The sequence below is a fragment of the Drosophila gunungcola genome (assembly GCF_025200985.1).
Source record: "Drosophila gunungcola strain Sukarami chromosome 2R unlocalized genomic scaffold, Dgunungcola_SK_2 000006F, whole genome shotgun sequence".
Taxonomy (NCBI): Eukaryota; Metazoa; Arthropoda; class Insecta; order Diptera; family Drosophilidae; genus Drosophila; species Drosophila gunungcola.
In genome coordinates this window covers 67,155-87,324 of record NW_026453168.1, presented here as the reverse complement: position 1 = coordinate 87,324, position 20,170 = coordinate 67,155, and the positions used below count along the sequence as shown (strand labels likewise).

At 36.7% G+C, this 20,170-nt stretch overlaps 2 protein-coding genes and 1 long non-coding RNA gene across 3 annotated transcripts in view; all 3 read left to right on the top strand.

Moving 5' to 3' along the window:
- LOC128255188 (uncharacterized) overlaps window positions 1-1,202 on the top strand; it is a 61,470-nt gene extending 60,268 nt beyond the window's left edge. The window contains 1 exon segment of the mRNA XM_052984749.1: window positions 20-1,202. Coding sequence (XP_052840709.1) covers window positions 20-277 — 258 coding nt within the window. The 3' untranslated portion in view covers window positions 278-1,202.
- Window positions 1,203-2,167: 965 nt separating this feature from the next.
- LOC128254831 (uncharacterized) lies at window positions 2,168-2,794 on the top strand. The gene is made up of 2 exons (XR_008267581.1): window positions 2,168-2,560; window positions 2,629-2,794. It is a non-coding gene; the product is annotated as an uncharacterized LOC128254831 (long non-coding RNA).
- A 6,833-nt stretch (window positions 2,795-9,627) lies between these two features.
- The window catches only part of LOC128255128 (SH3 and multiple ankyrin repeat domains protein 1), a 65,521-nt gene continuing 54,978 nt past the window's right edge, over window positions 9,628-20,170 (top strand). Inside the window, 1 exon segment of the mRNA XM_052984658.1 lies at window positions 9,628-10,591. The gene's annotated coding sequence lies outside the window, so the exon portion shown is untranslated.

Below are 20,170 nucleotides of genomic sequence, written 5' to 3'. Positions count from 1 at the left end.
TCAATTGGATCTCCCCCAGGACGACTTCCTGCTGCGCCACTACGACAAGGGACCGTGCAAAAACAAACTAGGCCACTCCAGAGCCTCAGTCGTGTGGCATCGCGCCCAGGTGATCGGAATCTTCGCCGGCTTTGGGATCCTGCTGCTGGTGGCCTCGCCGCTGCTGCTCCTGGCCGCTCCCTGCATCATCTGCTGCAAGTGCCGCGGCTGCAGTGGCTCCAAGATCGACGAGGTGGACGCCGAGCTGGAGGAGGAGGTCACCGCCTTGCAGGGCTAGGTCGTTGCACCTTCCAACCCCATCTCCATCCCCATCTCCATCCCCATCACCATGCCCATCCGTAGGCGAAACAAGGCTGCAGCGTGTACATGCAGCTGCTGTAGTTACTGGTGGATTCTATTGTTAATGACGACAAGCTTACGTACATTTATTTTAGTTATTACAATTATAATTGTATATGTGTTAACTAAATTGTGATATTTACAGTGATTCGATTTCTAATTGAATCGACAAATTTGTTGAGAACCTAAACAAAGACAAGACGCCTTCGATTCTTTTTAGGTTCTGTCTCTACATATATTCTTTCCTCCCCTAACTACACTTATGACTATGTATTTGACTAAATCAATCTGTATAAAGCAAGTAGGTCCTCTTTCTAGCGCATAAGTTAGTCTAAATATATTAGGAGTACGCCTCGTATTTCAACAGTGCTTTTATATCGCACCCACCAACCCCACACAAAACACCCCCAACTCAGCCACTAAATCCCTTTCTCAAGTATTACGCATGCAACTAACAGACCCAAGATCCTTGGGCGACCTTGATCAACTGCTTGGCAATGCTTTTATCTACGCATGCACCTATATGCTGCATATATAGTATATGGAGGTGTATATGATGTCACTACTACTGTTTATTGAATGTATTTAAATGTAAATGTTAATATGCAGCTAAAACAAATGTAAAACAGATCGCTGCCCGCAGGGCATTCGACCAAACGTTGGCGGTGCGACCGCTGGGCGAGGTTTGATTAATGTAAATTATTGAATTATTTAATGCATATACACTCAGAACACATATATCAAAATACGTATGACATAAAAGTGCGTGTATATTTAAAGAAAACATATTTAAACTCTACTCTTAATGTGAACAACTACCGCGTATGCTGTTTGAAATAAAAATGTTAAAAGAAAAAATCGGAGTGTGTTTTTTACTGTTTATTGCTTTTGGTTGCTTTTTGCCTACATAGTGCTCAAACTAAAAATGTTATTAATACAAAATTATTTTACCCGGTTATGTTAGTAGCAGATAGTCATTTGAGTTTAACAGTTTGCCTTAGCTTTGGATTTTAAATTTGTTAACTTAAAACGGTAATTTGGTGAATAGCGGCTTTTTTTGGTATGAGCGTATGGCAACGCTGTGATTTATTAACACAAACAGTTAAATGGTTTGAGTCGAGGCTTATTTATTTTATCAATGTTCGGAACCGATAACAATCGAGGCTTAGTTCATCAAAGTTCGGAACCGATAACAAAAATGGGAAACATCTGCACGACATATGTCTGTAAGCAGTGCTAATTTTAAGAATTTTTCCAGGGGGCTGTGGAATTATCGAAAATTGTCGACACTTCTGGTTAAGCAGTTGTTTGCACTTTTTTGTAGTAAGCAGTGCTCAGTTTGACAATTTTTGCAGGAAGCAGTGTGTGTTTACTTACTTTACTTATATATTTAAACTACAATTTCGGGTTCTTGTTTCCAATGTTCCAATAAAATTCTTAAAATCTTTTTTTCCCAATGTATGTATTTACCATTTACGCATGATGGTTTCTACTTTTAAATACAACAAGAAGAAACGCTATCGTTTAGCCCCCCAAATCGTCTCCATCTTATCAATTTAAAATAAACATGCGCCAAGAAAACCACTTTCAAAACAAATATAATTTTTGGCTTTCAATTAAAAAAAAATTAATCGTACAACTTATTTTATGTATGTTAAGATGTTTATGTATGTATTATATCAATGAAACATATACAATTGCTGCTCATCTATTACAATAGGTTTCGAGGAAAACCCTAATTTCAAAATTCCTAAAAAATAAAAACTAACTGTAAGGGCATCGGGTTCACATTCTGTTTTAAAACCATTATTCATCAAAAATTCTTAAATTCGTATGAACAGGCGGGAGAGATAAGAGCTTAAAAGTCTTTGGGGGTGAATCGCGATAATCGCGGGCTGGCTTGTATTTAAGCGGATGATTTTTGGAAGCCTCAGATCAATAGTGACTTAACTTGCAAGTGTGTCGAAAGCATCGGACTCTTTTGAAATGGATCGCATCGGAATTTTGGGAATCGCCCTTCTTTTAATTGGCATAGTTCACAGTTATCCCGCAAATTCAAACCCACCTGGGGAACTTATTCAACGGCCTCCGACATCGCAGCAGTTGAGGGCATGCATCGCGTCCTGTTCTACGACCTCCGAGAACAATCCGGTTTGTGGCACTAACAACCAAAGCTATTCCAATGAGAACAAATTGATCTGCGCCTCGTACTGTGGTTTAAGTGAGTTAATAGCTTCTACAAATCTTTCCACCTCTAAACGTTTTAAAACCTTCTTCCCCCACTTGCAGATATCGGAATTGCATACCATGGAAACTGTCGAAAAGCGCCTAGAGCATCAATACAATAGTAGCAACGAATATCTTTTTCCACTATCAATATAATTAATACGTTTTTAAATTGTTTACTTTTTACACTAAATAATTATTAACACTATTAAAGTAATTCATGTTTAAACTATGGTGTCATAAAAACTAAGTATTATAATTATTAATTTTGTCAGTAGCTGTGTTAATTTTAAATTTGGTTTTTATTCAATGAGCCACAATTAAATAGGCAGCAAAATTGTTAGATTATTTTTTCTTTTATTTTCTTTTATTTCTTTACTTATGTTTCTATTCGCATAAGTATAAAGCACATGACTATTTTATTTCATCAGACCAAGTGAGACTGAAGACAAAGAAAGCTGAATTATTGAAATATTTAGTCTCATTTTCGAAGACATTTTTTTTTTAGGTAAAAAATCCTGAATATTTCCTTGATCATTTTCCATCGAGTTACGCAATTGGGGAAATAACGTGGAGAGCTGGGCGATTCCCAGACTCTGTAAATCGCCAGATGCCAAGACCCAAATCGAATTTGATTTAAAAGTGTCTTTAACTGGCTGCTGGTTGCATTTGCAATGAAATTTCAGTTGCAGTTGTATTTTCGCTTCGCTTACCACCTGCCGGGAACATTTGGTTTCTATTTTTTTTCGAGCTGGTCTTAATTTGTGGCAATTTGTCGGACCAGAAACCCACTGGGACAGCCACCAGCCACCGGCCACCATGTGCGTTTGTTTATTGCTTATTATTATTATTGCCTAATTTTTTTGGCAAGCTTGTTGCACTTTTGAAGGCTTATCTTAACTAGGTTGACCTCTTTTAATTTATGAACAAACCAGCGGCAAACACAGCTCATCGACCACGATATAAAATGGTTCTTTACACTTTAAAAAGCGGACAGTTTCAGCAGGAGATTCGATGGAATCATTATCAGACCTTGCATTACCAAAGACATCACCAAGTCGCACATATCCTGTGTTTAAACTTTTTTATATTTTAATTATAACTTATAACCATAAAACTATAGTATTTGTTAATTATCATGTAATAAAAAATGGAAATATACTATGTGAAAAAGTCGTTTAGAGACAAAAAATATTTCCCTTACAAATTTAAAATCAAGATCTTAGTAAAAGGCACCGCATATTGTCACACAAATCCCTTGCACAAATACTTATAAGCGCGTGTATTCGAGCGAAAAGCTGTCCGAAAAAGGGGGTAAAAAAGCTTGACTTTTCATTTTTAATACTTCTGGGAAACGGAAAACGAGAGTGAGTGCAGGAATCGGACAAATTCTAATACAAATGCACCCCACTCCTTTCCGCAGCCCCTCATCAAATAACGTTTAATAACATGCAAATGATGTGAAAGTGCATGGCGAAAAGCGGAGGGAAAATTGCGAATTCCACTTACATTGCAATCTCGCGGACTCTTCACACATTTTCCGCCCACTCTATCTCTGCTTCTTTTATTCAATGGCTGTCTGACACTTTCAATATTTTTCCAGGGCAAGCGTTCGCCAGGAGAAGCAGAATCGTCAGGTAAAAAACAGGAGCAGGAGCATTCAGCCAACCATCTGATTACTCCAAAAATTGAATGCACCAGTAAGAATAAAATGGTCAAAATAGAGCTTCGCTTCGCTTTTATTTAAACTTTAATTTGTAATTTGTTTTAGGCCGTTTAAGTTTCTGTTAAATAGCTTTTTTTCTTATATATTTATACACTTTAAAACACTGAATTCTTTTTATAATAACTTGTTTATGCTATTTGTAATAGGTTTAACTTTTGTTTTTATATTTATCAGATATTTTTTTACATTTTTTTTTTCAATAAGCCCGCTTTAGTTGGTATACTTATTTTTTATCACAAGATTCAACTATGTAGCCTGCATTCACGTGATGCAAAAACGCAGGTGACACTAATCCGAATGTGATGGGATACTAATCCTACATACCGAGTTCAGTGTCGTTTTGTGTTTTTTTGACGTTGTGTTACCCAAAAAAAATGGAACGTATGTATTAGTTTGCTGGTAAAACTTTACATATCTGTGATTGAAACTTAAAAGCCTAACAATTGGTAAATAAATTTGTAGCAATACGGTGCCCCTTGCCCAGCAGGACTTGTAAATACTTTCTAGACAGATGAATTACAAATAAGTAAATAAAACAGGTTTGCTCATTTTGAATTGTTGTTTGACTTTTGTTTTGTTTTTGTCCTTTAGATATTGTACAACCATATTTTTCGAGTTCTGGGAATCTGTGACCAAGCTGGCTTTGCATTAATGTCCCTTTTTTGGCACACCACTCACCTGTCACCACCCTCATTCCGTATTCCTTATTTCCTTATTCCATCTCTTAACTGTCTTGGGGGAGCTGCGTTGGCCAAAAGTTTGACACGTTAAGGGAACAACAACGTGGGCAGAGGGAAACACAGCTTCTGCACCACCTCCTTCACCTGCAACCACCCCCTTGACCCAGCAACCTTGAGGCAAGTGCTATTTTTAGCAACAACAAAACAGATCCCACAGCAAGAGCCGGGTTGCCGGTCCCTGAGGATTTGTTAGCCAGCTCCCCAGAATGGAATATTATGAATTACAATTTTCTCAGGTCGCGTAATTCGTGTAAGTGCTGAAAAAGCAAAAAAAAAAATGGGGACGAGGGGAAAAGCTGGTTTCCTGGCTAGCCAGACACAGTTCACAGCTTTCAGTTGGCTTCTAACATAAATTTATGACTTAATTCCTTTTCTGGCTGTTGCTTTTTGTCTACGAAATATTCTGCATAAATTTCTCATTAGCTTATTACAGTTTGGGAGTCCTGGAAGTTGCCTGAATCATACAATGTGACTGCGAAAGTAATTTCTAGTTAACTAATCATCCAGTTACCTTAAATTGAGTGCAGCTTAAGATGCGCATTTAATTCAAAGATGACAAATTTTCTGGATAAGTTATCTTTGGTTTATGCATAGGCAGCTTGCCAAATATTTTGTGTTTATTGCCGCGTCTTACCTCAATCGAAGCCTACATACAAAGTCTATAATCCAAGCCAAATATTTGATTTATTTGATTATGGTTTTCAGCTGCCTTGTAAAATATTTTTAAATATTTTAGTTTGCCTCTCCAACTATAACTTTCATTATCCAGTTACATAATTGCCTCAAAGAAAAAATTAATTTGCATATCAAATATCAGTTCGTTCAACACTGCAAATGGCCAAGCGCTTTGAAATGCATTTCCTGTTTGGCGATTTTCTTCTGCCACTTTTTGCTCCTCCTTTTTGCGATTTACTTTCGCTCATTTGGCCTAAAAAATATTTGATGCAATTTTCACTTTCCTCTTCGCCTATGATAAGTATGCAAATTTGTTTCCAGCTGCCTTTTTGGGCTGTCTGCAAACGTTTTCATTATGCAGCCAACGCATGCCACGCCCCTTTTCCAGCCGCCTGTCCAACTGTCAGTCAATCGGGGGCTGATGGGAGGGGAGGGGGCTAAAAACGGACAGCCGGTTTGGGCCAAATATATAAATCACGAGGTTAGTGAGATGTGAACGAAGCGGCCGAATGTTGGACTTTCACTTGCCAGCCTTATTTTTGCCCCCTCCATTTTTCTGCTTTGCTGAGCCGCAGAAAATGATCCGCGATCCTTCACCAAAAAAAAGTGAGCTTTTTTGATTATTTTACCATTGCTAAGTGGCTAACGTAATTATTCACAGATCATAAGCTTTGCGAATACATTAGCAACCGGTATGCAAAGTTGCCAGTTGTAAGAGTTGCAATTTTCACAGGCAGTAACTAAAATAAAGGGGGTTTTGTTTTTTTTTTTGGTGTTTTTTAAAAGAACCAAAATTGTATTTGAAACATTTTGAAAGCAACTAAAATGCAAAGTTGTCAGTTGTAAGAGTTGTAATTTTCACAGGCAGTAACTAAAATAAAGGGGGTTTTGTTGTTTTTTTTTTGGGTGTTTTTTAAAAGAACAAATATTGTATTTGAAACATTTTGAAAGCCTTTCCAAGCAACTAAAATCGAATTTCTCATTTACATATTGAGATAAAATGCAATATAGTAATAGTATCTATGCTATTTGGCTTCTGCTTTGGCTTCCTGCTTTATGGCGGGCTCAAAACATTTTTTTGATCGAGTGCGATCCTCTGCAGCTGGGTTTTATTTAGCGCCTGCATCTCCAACTCCTCAGCATTTTCCCCTTTTATCCACCCTCGCAGTTGATTGTTATTTATTGTTAATTCGTCGGCTGCCGCTTTTGCATTGTTTCCACAGATTTGCCACCCATTGTGGACACACAGAGAAAAATGTTATAGTTGTTAATTCGGTAGAATAATTATCACTTAATTATAGAAACATTCTGTATTGATATTTGGTTTTTGTTCTTATACTTTTGTCTTCTCCGCCATGATTTTATAAAATCTATTTACAACATATTGTTAAGCCCAGTTAAAAATCTTCTTTCTCATAACGATACATATATATAAATCAAAATATGTCAAATTGTGATATGCTAAAATATACATATGTATATAAATTTGTCTAAAAATTCACGATTTTTGTGTTTTTATTCGAAGTGTAGGTATCTAAACATCTCTCTGTGCAAGTTATGAAAGCGGTGGGCGGAGGCGGAGAGGTTTCGGGGGGCGTGTCGTGCACATTACATGTTGCACCAGCAGCACACGTTGCAGCGGAATAGCTGGCTCATAAATCGCTCGCCAACATGAAGCAACATCTAACATATAACATCTATCGTAAACTGTGGCTCTCAAACTGTGAGGCAAGCACGCACCAAAGATACAAAACGGAAAGCTGGTGGTTGGTAACAACTTGTAACAAATTAAATCAAAGAGGCATTTCCATATGAAATAGCTTTAGAATAGTTGTTGAGATAATTATTATGAAACATTGCTAGACAAATAATAATAATAATAAAAATTCAATCAATTGAATAATGCTTCTTACATTTTTTTTTTATTTTCCCAGATAATATTTCAGTCGGAAATGAATGCCATACTCCAAAGAGCTAGTTTTCGTGAATGCAAATCAACCACTAAGCTAATTATGCGTGAAATTTGCAAAGTGCAAAAGAAAATTTCTCTGACACAAGTGCACGGCATTATAAAAGCCGTAAATCGGCAGCATCAGTGAAATTGCATTTTCCTGGCCACGCTGCAAAATTTTCCATACAAAGCCTGCGCCACCCCCTTCTCATAATAGGGGTACTCCATGTGACCTCCGGGGTCATCATTTTTTGGCTCACGTTTATTGACTGAACAATTTCGTTTCTCGCAAAACGAAGAGGAACACAGTTTTGCATAAATCAAGTCAATTGAGAAAAGTGGGAAAAAGCGAAATGAGTGATGAGCTTGAGGTGAATTTAAATTATATAAATTATATGTAAAGAAGATATCTGGAAAGGCTTATATCTTTTATTAAAAAATGGATGACATAGACCATAAGGGGTGTGATATTGAAAAACAGGGACTGGAATCATTACATTAGGTTACATTAATTTTGTTTTCGCTCTAATACTCAAGGAATAATCATTAAATTGTGATGAAAAATTACTTTCTGTCCCTGATTGTTGTTTTCAGTAAAATATTGGATTTGAATATCAGGAATTACGTTTTAGGTTTATAACTTTAAATTTCGTTAGGCTAAACTGTAAAAATTACAACATTTTAATTTATCCTTAAGTGTCAATTAGCAAAACTTAAATCGCTGTAGGCCAATAAAAGTGGGCAAAAGTCCACTTAAGCTTGCAGGTTTTTGCTATAAAAACAAAACCACATTTTAAGGCGCCTGTGGAAAATAACCCTTGAACAACAAAAAAACAACAAACGAGGAAATTGGGAACAATGGACCGGCAAAAAAAGCTGTCGCTCTCAAAAACGACAACAGCAACAAAGGCGATGGATAAGCTGCTCGTCCACCCTCCTCTCCCCTTTAAGCCAGGAAAATGAAAAACGACCCGGAGGTAAATTGGAAAAAAACCTTAAGAAATGCTTGGAAAATGCCCAAGTGACCCAGAACTTGTGCAAGAAATAGTCAAGGTGTTCGGGGGAGTGGGTTGTGGGTGGTGGGCGGTGGGCGGAGGTGGCGTTTGATTTTTCAACTAATGACGAAAGTGACCAGCAAAAACCGCTCATGTTAAGCGGTAATGTTAAGGCGCTGTTGCACCTGTTTTGATGAGCCTAAGAGAGGGAGAGTTTAAACGGTTGCGGTTAACAGTGGATTGTTCTGTAGCACTATGCTAACTTTCAAGGTTTGAGTCTGAAATTTGTTCTTATAAAAGTGCGTTTTAAACAAAGGCTCAAGGAACTCAATTGCTTACATATCAGGTAAGCTAAAACGATAAATAATGTACAATTTAGACACGTATTTGTACTAGGTACTAATTTCCTAGGGTTAAATGGAAGTTTACCTATTCAAATTAAATATTTAATTAATTGTATAGCAACACTTATTTTTTTACAATATTATATTATTATCTCTACTTAGCTTTTGATACACCATGACTTGATTATGGGTTTCAATATTCACAAAAGTTTGTAATAATAAATAATAATAAAAATAATTTGAATTAGAACTTAGCACAGACTCGAACCTTTTGGATCAATCGGTTAACAGAATTCTCTCTTCATTTGAACTCGCGAGCTAGAGGTGGAAGATTAACGATAGAAGAGTAGAAACGTACCGCTGTTAGCGAAAAGTTAGAGATGGAAAAACATCCACATTGTGTATTTATTTTTATAACATTGACGTGGTCGATGCTTCTCCACCTCTAATCTGACATTTCTCTTAATAATACGTTTTGACATTTCTGTACGGAAAACTTTGTGTTTAACGTTTCGGCTGGAGAACCGGTTGTCCTATCGATATTTTGGAAACATCGATGACATCGACGTTTTCATCGATGTTTCTCCGCTCCCCTACAATTTTTGTTATTGTATTTTCGACCGTTGGATGAGCTGCATGTGTCTTCGCGATGAAAATGTTCAAAACGGTACAACACAACGATAACCGTTTTAAGTCGCCGGGAAAAAAATAAATATTGATATTGAAATTTTGATTATATTTGTCAACCGTTTTGTACGCGTTTTCCGCCGCCCAGACCTTAGAATTGTGCGAGCGAGACGATGACAGACAGCCTTGTGTGTGCGAAATAACGGTGCACGGAATTCAACTAAAATCGGCCAACAAATAATAATCGCCGTGATTATTAGAATCTAAAACTGCCAACTGCAGCTAATTAAACAACAAAAAACCGTTCGATGTGAAGTGCAAAAACACGAATAAAAATACAAATAAAAACAAAAACCGGTTCGCCTCTGCAGCAGCAGAAATCAAAGCCAAAAAGGAAAGAAACAAAAATCAAAGACAGCGAAAGAATTTTTGTTGTTTGGCCGGTGCGTGTGTGTGGGAGTGTGTCTCAGTGTGTGTGTGAGTGAGCATCTCGAAGAAGGAGAAAAACGCAAAAGTCAGTAGGAAAAAGGCGTACGTAAGGAAAAAGAGAGGAAACAACGTAGTAGGAATTTCTTAAACCCGTTTCCCAGCAAACAAAATAAAAGAGGTGAAAAAATCAAAAAAATCGTCGGCCGCAAAAAGTGGCACAAGTGAAAATTCCTGCGTTGTTCGTTTATTATTATTTTTCTGTTGCCGTCTTTTTGACAATCGCCAAAAGTGAAAATCAATTGGCGAGAGCGCGCGCGCAAGGAGCAAAGGGAAGATAGAGCTCGCCGGAGAGAGAGTGCGAGCCCAATATAGAAATCGTCCTTTTTCGGGGCCCCAAAATACCCAGCCCAAAAAAAGAGCACGAAAACTGGACGAAAAACTCCCAAAAATAACAACAGCACACGCTGATGAACTGTAAAAGTAAACAAATTGCGCCGAAACTGAACGAAATTGGGAAAAATTGCAACCAGAGAAAAAAGGTCAGTAACTGTGAAAAGGCCACAAGCCAATTGATTGCCCGGAAAATAAAAAAAATTAAAGTTTAACCGAGAGGCATATAAAGTGGCGCTAATGTAAACGCGTTTTAATAGTCCCCCATTTGACCTTCACCCATGGACACCCTCGCAAATTGGTAGTATCAAATTCGGTGTAGCAGTTAACCCTTAGCCTTGATCACCGTTAATTGGGACCCCCTCATGGTCATGGTCAGTAGGTTGTGAAAACGGCCACTTAGTGAAGTGACTTACCCTAATAGAGGGGAAGGAATTGTAAAATTAAAGAAAACCATGGTGTAATTTAGTTTTCCATAGGTTAGGAAATTATAATAAAAAAATTGAAGCATTTTCTTATATTTCGTTGCCTTTATAGCCCTAAGTTAGTATTTTTGTATTAACTGCAGTTTTATAATACGGTTTGGGTTATCGATCGTAGAAGCACACTCATTTGCAATGAATTTACGCCAACTTCTGGGTTTTTGTGCAATTTGTTGTTAACTATCGCACCACTTTATAGGCCCACCTTAATATTGACCTTCACTCGAGTGGTTCTGGTTATAAAAAGGAATTCATAAATTTCGTTTTCTTTGCAAGAGATTTGGCAATTGCACGCTCCTCTGTTGTTTATACCCCTTTTCCCCTACAACCTGCAGTTATCTCATTTGTTTTTGTTAAACTTACTCATAACGTGACTGGTTCTTGTTGGAGCTTATTGCTTTTGGTTGTAGTTTTTGGTGTTACACAAGCGTAACAATAAAATTTCAAGCTGGCCCGCCACGAAAATAGTTAAAATTTTATATGTGCTGTTATGATCATGTTTTATCTGATAGTTGTTCGCTTGTGGCACGTAACACAGTTTGTTTTAAACCTTTTCGGTGATATAGAGGCGGTATGAGAGGGGCACACACATATCACGTAGATCTGCGAGCACAGAACAATCTGAGATCCCAGAGCTGGGTCAGCGGCTGCTTTTTGTTGTAGTTGCTTGATGTTGATGCGGCTTAATTGTTAAAGCAATCTGATATCATATGAGCTGCGCCTACAGTTCGTAGCTTATCCGAGGGAAAAAATGCGCTATATTTGGGATTTAAGTAGATCCTTAACCTAAAACAAAACGGTAAACAAATTTTTATTTTTTCGGGGACTACACAAAACTCTTGACAAATATAGTCCATTCCTTATTCCTACTTGAACAACTTTATTTTAAACGTTAAAAAATTTACATACAAAGATTTATACTACAGCAAGTGGCTCATTGATTTAAATTTTTCAGTTCGCAAGATTTCTCTTTTAGAATAATTTTAAAATGTAAACATATTCTAGTTTGTTGCCTTAAATAACAAACGTGATAATATGCTTGTCCTACTTAAATCGAATCTACTTCATAGTGCGTGATCTTACTTAATTTCACAACTTTGTGTTTTTGGTCATATTCATTAAAAACAATTTAAAGCTTTTCTTTTTTTCAAATAAATCTGTTTTTTTTCTTGGCCCAAAAAAAAGTGACATTTTTGCTCAAGATTTCGGCCAACATTTCGCCCAATTTGCATAAATTACGAGTATTTGATTCATTTGAAACGCTTTGAGTCGAGAAATTCGACTTTTATGGACAACCACTGAGCGGCAAAGCAATTTTTGATTTATTTAATGAGCAAAAATGCCTCGTTCGATTTCTTCAGCTCTCTGTAGTAATCTCTATCGCCCTCTCTCTTTAGACCCGTAGGCGTAGATCTCAGATTGGTTGGCTGCCGTTGAAGTTTAACAAATTTAAAGCAATTTTCGTTGCTATTTTTGGGGTCAATTAAGTTTCGAGGGGGAGCTGCAGATACCTACAGCTAGATAGTAAAAAGGGGAGTTCAGTGTGGGCGTAGGTGTTTTTTTTCTAGATTACATTTTGCAAAAAAGAAAATTTAAGACCTGAATTAGAGGCAATGACTGCCGAAATGTTTCCTTCTTTTGCATGTCCCAAGGGCTTAAGATATATTTACAGTTGGTGGATAAGTAAAGTAAGTAAGTAAATATACTACAACACTGCCAAAAAATATTTCTTCAATTTTGTCTCTTTTTTTATTTTTTTTCCTTAATACCCTTAAAAGACAAACTCAATTTAAATACATTAAACATTCAGTGTATTTCCTATATCATTTTATATTTCCATATTTTAACGTTATTAAAACAATACGTTTTTCCAGTGTAAAGAATACAAAAAAAGCATACACAAAAAAGAGAAAACGGAAAAAGGACAACAAAAACCAGGAAAATCGATTTAAAACAGATGATTTGGCATCACCCCAGCCCAATTTGCCCCCTTTTCGACCCACTTCCTGTTTTATGTATCCCTGTGGCCTGTTTTGCTTCCCCGATGGAGGCCCTCGGCTCGTCCAGCCCCTAATATCCCAGTTCCTAGGCCAGGCCTAATATTTCACAGGCCGTTAAGATGTCTGCGAAAGGGAATGGCGGGTGGTATGGGTGGGTTTTCCCAACCAAAAACAGTACAGTAAAGCTGGCACATCGCAATACAGGGAAAAAAGTATATTTTTACAACTCCCTAAGCTGCAGAGATCAACGTATTATTTTCGTATCTCTCGAAACAAAGTGCAATCAAATGTAATTAATAAACAATATACATAGGTATGGAAAGTTTGTTACACAATTATGCTATGGTAACCTCTTCAAATTCAATCGAAATCTTCCTTGTCATAGCCAGGCTTATTTTTGCTGGCGAAATTATTTTCTTGTTTACATTGTTTAATGCCGAAATAGCTGGTTTATAAAACTTTATTAAGCGTTTAACTTTAAGTTGTTTCAAAAATCAAGTTAATGTATTACTATGAGTCCTACTATATATGATGGACCAAAGTAATTTCTTATATCAACTTGTGTGTCCTACTGTAATGCCCCTCACTTGCCCTTCACTCACCTTCTCGCTTCTGTCGTACTTTATTTCTCTTCTTGTCTTCGCTCCCTTTTCTTTATCTGCTGCTTTTGGTTGTTTTTGTTTGTTTTATATACTTGCCTTGTGCCAAATTCTCGTTGAACTTTTGAGGCCCCCAGAACAGCTGTGCGGTGTGCCCGGGCCTCAAAGCACATCTCTTTCTATCTCCCACTTTTACCGGAGTTTTCCCAGCTCTTTTCTGCGGCTGGTGTCCTGTCATTAACACTAGCAGCGACGTCGGCAGCGGATGATGCGGATTTAATGAGCAAATGATTAGCATTTTTATGTTCCCGTTCATGTTTCTCTGGCCATCCTGCTCTCTCCCAAAACCCGGGAATTCCCTCAAAGTGCGTAGAGAAAATATTGCCGACTTCTGCTACGTTGGATAAACTTCATAGTTGGCATTTTCCCCCTGTCTATTTCCCGCTGGTTCGCCGTTGTCTGTCGGTGCACTGATAAGGGAAGGCGATAAAGGGAATCAACAGCGGGGGAAAGTGGGACACGTGCAACGGATTGTGGCACAGAAATGAAGTCCCCGGGTAAAAGCCCTTAAGCGGGTCCAAATTAATGATCCCATCGCAGATTTATGGCCAACCAGATTAAAGGAAATGGAAAAGGTAAAACAAATCAAAAGGAAACTGCAAAAAAAAGTTTAAGAGTTAAGAGTTAAGTTCATTTTTTGAAGTGTACATTCATAAGTGTGAAAGTCGAGAACCCAAATCCGAACAGTATGACAAAAATGAACAAATATACCAAGAGCCTGTCAATTCTTATATGAATAATCTATTTATATACACATCGGCTACTTTAAATGTTGCCAAAATTAAAATTGGTAGTACTAATATGTACAAAAAGGATTTTCATTCGGTCCAACAGATTTTTAAAGAATTTGTCTGTCGTTCACTTCTAAATAGCTTTTACTTGCCTGCAATTTTCCAAAGTTTTCCTATTAGATGTACAAAATCCTTGAACCAATTACAAACAATGCAATGAACGGAAATGTTTAGGAAAACTCAATCGCATTACCCCGCCCCCCGGCAAATCAGTTAAAAGCAAAGTTCGAACTTTTGACGGGTCGAACAATGGGATCCAACGGCCAGAGCCAAGCGCCATACTCTGATTTCGCCTGCATCCTGTCCACATTCGCAAATGAAATTAACTTTGGCCTCCGCCTCTTTTGTCGCCCTGTGATTTCACTGCATAATGCAATTAAAAAAGGAAAAAATATCGAACAGAAAAAAAACGATTTCCCTTTTGCTTTACCACGCGGGAAAAAAGCGAATGAGCAGAAGGAAAAATTAATAAGAGCATGGGGCGTATGAAAAAAGAATCTGCCACCACAATGCGCAACAACAAAAGCAACCACAGAAGAGGATGGGCTGTGGGAAAGTCAGCAAGGAAAATCAATCTGGCACAAGGATAAAACTGCACGTACGAGCACTAAATGTGGTTCACATATTATAGATAGGATGCAAGGGACACATGTCCTCAAAACGCAAAATGCAAAACTCTTTTTTGGGTTGGCATTATGGGCGTGAATCAGGTGTGCATATATCAAAACATATTTCAAGTAGAAAGTATGCCTCGTGAATAACTTAGAGGCAGGTGTCCTCACCACTCTAGCCCATTTGTTTTGACGGAAATTTATATATTCATTTTGATTCTGATTCGATTTTAAAAATTCATTTTACCAGCCTTATTTAACCTAATTGCCACACAGCCTTTAAATTGTATGCTGTTGCTTAAGATGTACAAATTGATAGTTGTCTCAAACCTTTAAAAGTTTTAATTTAAACCAATAATTTAAACTATCTATGAATTTTTTTAAAGAAAATTTAAAGAAATAAAATGTCTACAAATAATTCGAATTAATCAAAGTAAGTTTTTTGTTTCTCAACTTCCATTTTGCACTAGAAATAAGTTTGATAATTTGCAAATCACTATTAAATACATATTTCAGTTAGAGATAAAAACTTTGTCAAAACCATGCCGGATTTATTATCTCTATTAAGCTAAAAAAACATTTCGCAAATGTGATTTATTCATTCACTTCAATTAAATTTTGCTGAGCTTAGTTGGGGTTTAATTCTGTGGGGTATCGATAAACAACACCAAGAAAATCCCTATCAATGTTCCCCAGTGTCGTATATTACAAATATTTGCTAAGAACTTTTTATTTCATTTGCAAATTGTATAATTGTTTGAGTTGCGCTTGATAATTCAGCGCAAGTTTTGCAATAATCTGCCACGCGCGTTTCCTCTGAGTCAAGGCTAACTGGTTAAAGTCGATAGCTTCGGTTCATTGCCAAGAAAAAAAAGGAGCAATCAGCGGTCTATAGGCGGGTGCCAGAACGGGATACGTGTGCAAACAAGCTTGTGTATCAAAGTCCTCTCTTTCATGAACTTTATGTTAATTTAGGGGCTTTTTGCATAAATTTTATTCTTGAACTTGTGCTAAACAATTCCGTTTTTACTTTGATGCAATTTTTAATGTTATTCCAAATAAAGAAAAAAATAAAATATGAATTATTAAAATATATTTATAAGTATACTCACATATATTGGAGATAAACAATTTTAACACATGTTATAATGTAACCATACTTATTTATGAAACAGTTATTTGCCCAAGTTCAGTAGTTTAAAAATTTAAAACTTGCAAACTTATAAAGTACGAAAAAAAAAAACCAACTAACTACCTATAAATGTAGTTCAATGCCCTAAGAATTAATACTTTTTTTGCCAGTCGCCCTTTGAATGATTTGAAAAATTCTTAATGTAATCATAGTCAAATCAAATCGTCATTACCATGTCATCAGAAACATCAACAAATACCAATGTTTATGGCTGCCCATTTTAGGGAAGAAAGAAAAATCGCCTGCAATTGTGGTAAATCAACATTTTCTTTGCCAGACGGTGGAATTTTCTTTTTGTCTTAGCACGACAACCAGGGCTTATTGTGGGTGGAGGAAGGGAGGTTTTGGCCATGCAATAAATAAGTTTGGCCAACAAATAGGAAGAGTAGAAGCCAAGAACGTGCCAAAGTTGAACAAATAAAGAGATGAGTTAAGGGGGGAGGCATTATGAGCACGGGGATTAACAGAGAAGAAAGTTGAATTATGAAGAAAGTTGAGATAGAACTTTCTCATCTGTGAATTCAATTAAAGTTTGGCTCTAAGCAAAATCCAGTTAATTTGTAATAATTTCCACAATCAAATTAAAATGAAATTTCCAACGTTTTAATCGGGCCAAAACACAGCCAGTCTTAAGCTGTGAAGTGGATAAAGAATACTAACAGTTAATTATGAATTAAAGTTACAATAAATTTCCCAATGAATAAATCCAGCTAAAAAAGTTAGGCAATAAGTCAGCGAAGTAAAACCGCAAACAATAACAAATTTCTTCAATCGGAACTGCCTCTCATCTTTCTCCACAAAAAAAACGACAAAAAAACTGTATAGTTTTATTTCCGCTTCTTAAATGCAACTAAATTACGCTAATTGCAGCTGGCCAAGAGCACAGAGTGCTTTTGAAAAGGCATAAAACAAAGCGAAATGGCCAAGAAATGTGCGAGGAAAAAAAAAAACGGCAAGTGCGGAATAAGTAGAGAAGCAATACTAAAATTGTGACTTATGTAAAGCTTCGCCGTGATTTTAGCCTGGAAAATTTTGCTTAGAAAGTGCCGCCGTAAAAATAAAACGAAATTAAATGCTGAAAAACCAACCTTCCCCAAACTACTGAACAGCGCTTTAATGGCCAAAATGAAAAAAATTCAAAGAAATTAAATGAAATGGAAATCAAATAGAAATCATTGGACAAAACGAAAGTGAGGAATTTGTTTTTGGGTGTGCCTTGACTGGTCTTCAATTTCTCATTTCTTTACAAATTTTTTTGTGTTAAATTTGGTTCCCTTGTGACGATAAGGACGCCATATCAAAACACAGAAAATTTATAATTAATTTTTAATAGGCCAAAGCCAGAAAATGTTGCTGAAAGAATGACTCGGGCCGAGATAAATTGCGCCAGAGAAATGAAAAATTGGCTTAAATATTTTATAAGCTGAGCGGCATTTGTCAAAAATATTTGGCACACCGAAGGCTTTAGAAAAGAGTACAAAAAAATAAGCTCATCAATACTAGGTAAAAAGTTTGGGGTTGTGTGGAAAAATGGCGAATTTTAAAAGTTTAATTTAAGTTAGTTTAAATTTGTAACTTAAGTTTTTTTTAAGGTACTTCAACTTGTTTGTAGTTTTTCTACCTTTAAGTTATTGATGTATCGCTTGTTGCCCAGTGATATTTATGCAGGGCTCAAGACAATTTCTGCACTGGTCTTTGGCGACAAACAGTCGCAATCCATCCAGCAATCAATCAATCAATCAATGGATCGATCAAGAGCCTCCACCGAGTGATAGATGCAAAGATAATGGAGAAGCTGACTGGAAAAGAGCAGCAACTCAAAGAAATTTAATAAAAGCTCGGACAGGGCTTCCGTGTTCTTTGAGAAATGGAGGTAGAGTGCATCTGAAGATTTTTTCTTGGGCTTCGCGCGGTGATTGGAAACCCGTTTGTTGCCAATGGCAAGAGAGTAATCATAAAAAAATACGTTAATAGAATATTAACGGAGCGCTGGGTGAAGCTGACTCTTGCAAGCCGAAGCCCAAAACGCCCAGATGGGCGTGGCAGTAGTAACAACACCACTGCCGCAGTTAGGAAACCGTCGAGCAACAGTTAGGTAACTGTAATCAATCAGAGCAGCCCAGACTAATTAGTGGGGAGACAGGGGGGAGGGAAACTGAGGGGTGGGGGCGGTCCAAGAACTAGGAGACTTAATTAAACGCAAAAAGGCCGCGAGGCATTTACAATTTTCACAAAATTAAACAACAAATTGCGTAATTTGCCTCAGCTGCATGGGCTAATAAACTGTAATGAGTGGGCGTATCAGACCAGTGAAAGGTAAGGGGCGTGGCTGTGCACATATTTGCTTTTATGCGGATTTTTTTACGTCTTAATAAAATCAGGCCCCCAAGGAATTTACTATTTGCATAATTTTCGATGAGTGAATATGGTTAATATTAACAAAAAAAAATCTATTTAATTTCAAACTAATATTTCCGATATTAATTTAAATTTATTTTCCAACCTCAGAATGTGAGCAATGCCTTCAAATACTTATTAAAAATGTATTGATTGAAGATTTCAACTTGAACAAAATGTAAACAGTTTTACTTTAATTTGTAAAAGTATAGTCAGTTTCAGTGAGGTGTTTTTTCTTAAGGGCAAGGAAAACTTATTGCTAATGTGAATCCATGAGACATTTATCTTTACATCATAAACAAGCCAAATAGGCCTATTTCGATTTGTTAATTCAAGTGAAAATCGATATGTCTTTGTTTTCATTGCACTGCTTGTCAAACTGCAGTCGTTTTGGCAGCTCATTAAACAATTTTCCCATTCTGGACTTGACAATTTCAAATTGTAATCGATTTCCATAAAATATGAAAACGAATCCTGCGCTCATCTACACAGATACAGATACAAACGCACGTATTTCCACATTAAAATGCAAATCACGTCGATGGATGGGCCTGCTTTTGTTGGAGTGTGTGTGTGTGTGTGTGCTCATAGCCTTGGCAATTTGAACGAACGTATATGGCCAACAACAAGATGTACACATTAAGATACAAGATACATAAACACATTTGGCCCATTCGCCTGTTTCCATGTGGGAGTCTTTGAGCGTGTGTTTCTGTTGTTCTGTCATTTCTTTCCTTTTTTTGTGACAGGAGAAAAAGTTTATTATGTGACTGGAAAGATTTTTTTTATGAGAACAAGGCGTGGTTCTGGTGTGTGAACAACATCCTGTTGTGAAAAAATACCTTTTGAAAGATAATCTAATCTTTATGGATCGGCGAATAAAATTAAATGGTGAATAAATATTAAAAAAATATTTGAAATGTGTTGAAAGTCTTACTTGTTCAATTCCATGCCAGAACGCAATTACTTTATAATAATGCTTAGACTATGAAGTTTTATCGGAGACATTAACCATATTCTTTCCTGGAATTAAATGCGCCAATGACTTTGATGATATAAAAATGTAATTATTTATAGGCACACGAAATATGTAAAATAAATTACTAAAATTGGTAATGAATTGTTGCAATGCATTATTTTATAAGCAATAATTTTGTTATATACCGGCCACAAATGTTTAATTAGAAACCATAAAAGTATACAGATGCGTTTTTCAGTTACACGTTTTACGACCCGTTTATGAGCCCAATTTTTCTTCTCTATCGGTCAACAGTTTATCGCAATTATGGGCTTTAACAAAAAATACATGTACACACATGTGCACAAGCATTGAAAAAGAACGCAAAAGAGTGCGCAAACGTTTTTTAATCGACGCAATAAAAAAAGACAAAAAACCAAGATTCTTTAGACGACAAGTGGCACATCAAACAAAAGCGCCAAAATGAATGAATAGGATAAACGAAGAGGAAAAGGAAGAAAGGCAAAGAAAAAACGAAAAACGTAGTTCAAATATTTGCCAAGCGGTTTTCTGTAATAAAAGGTACCAACAGAACAGGCATACATACACAACATACAACCCTGGAATTCATGTAAATT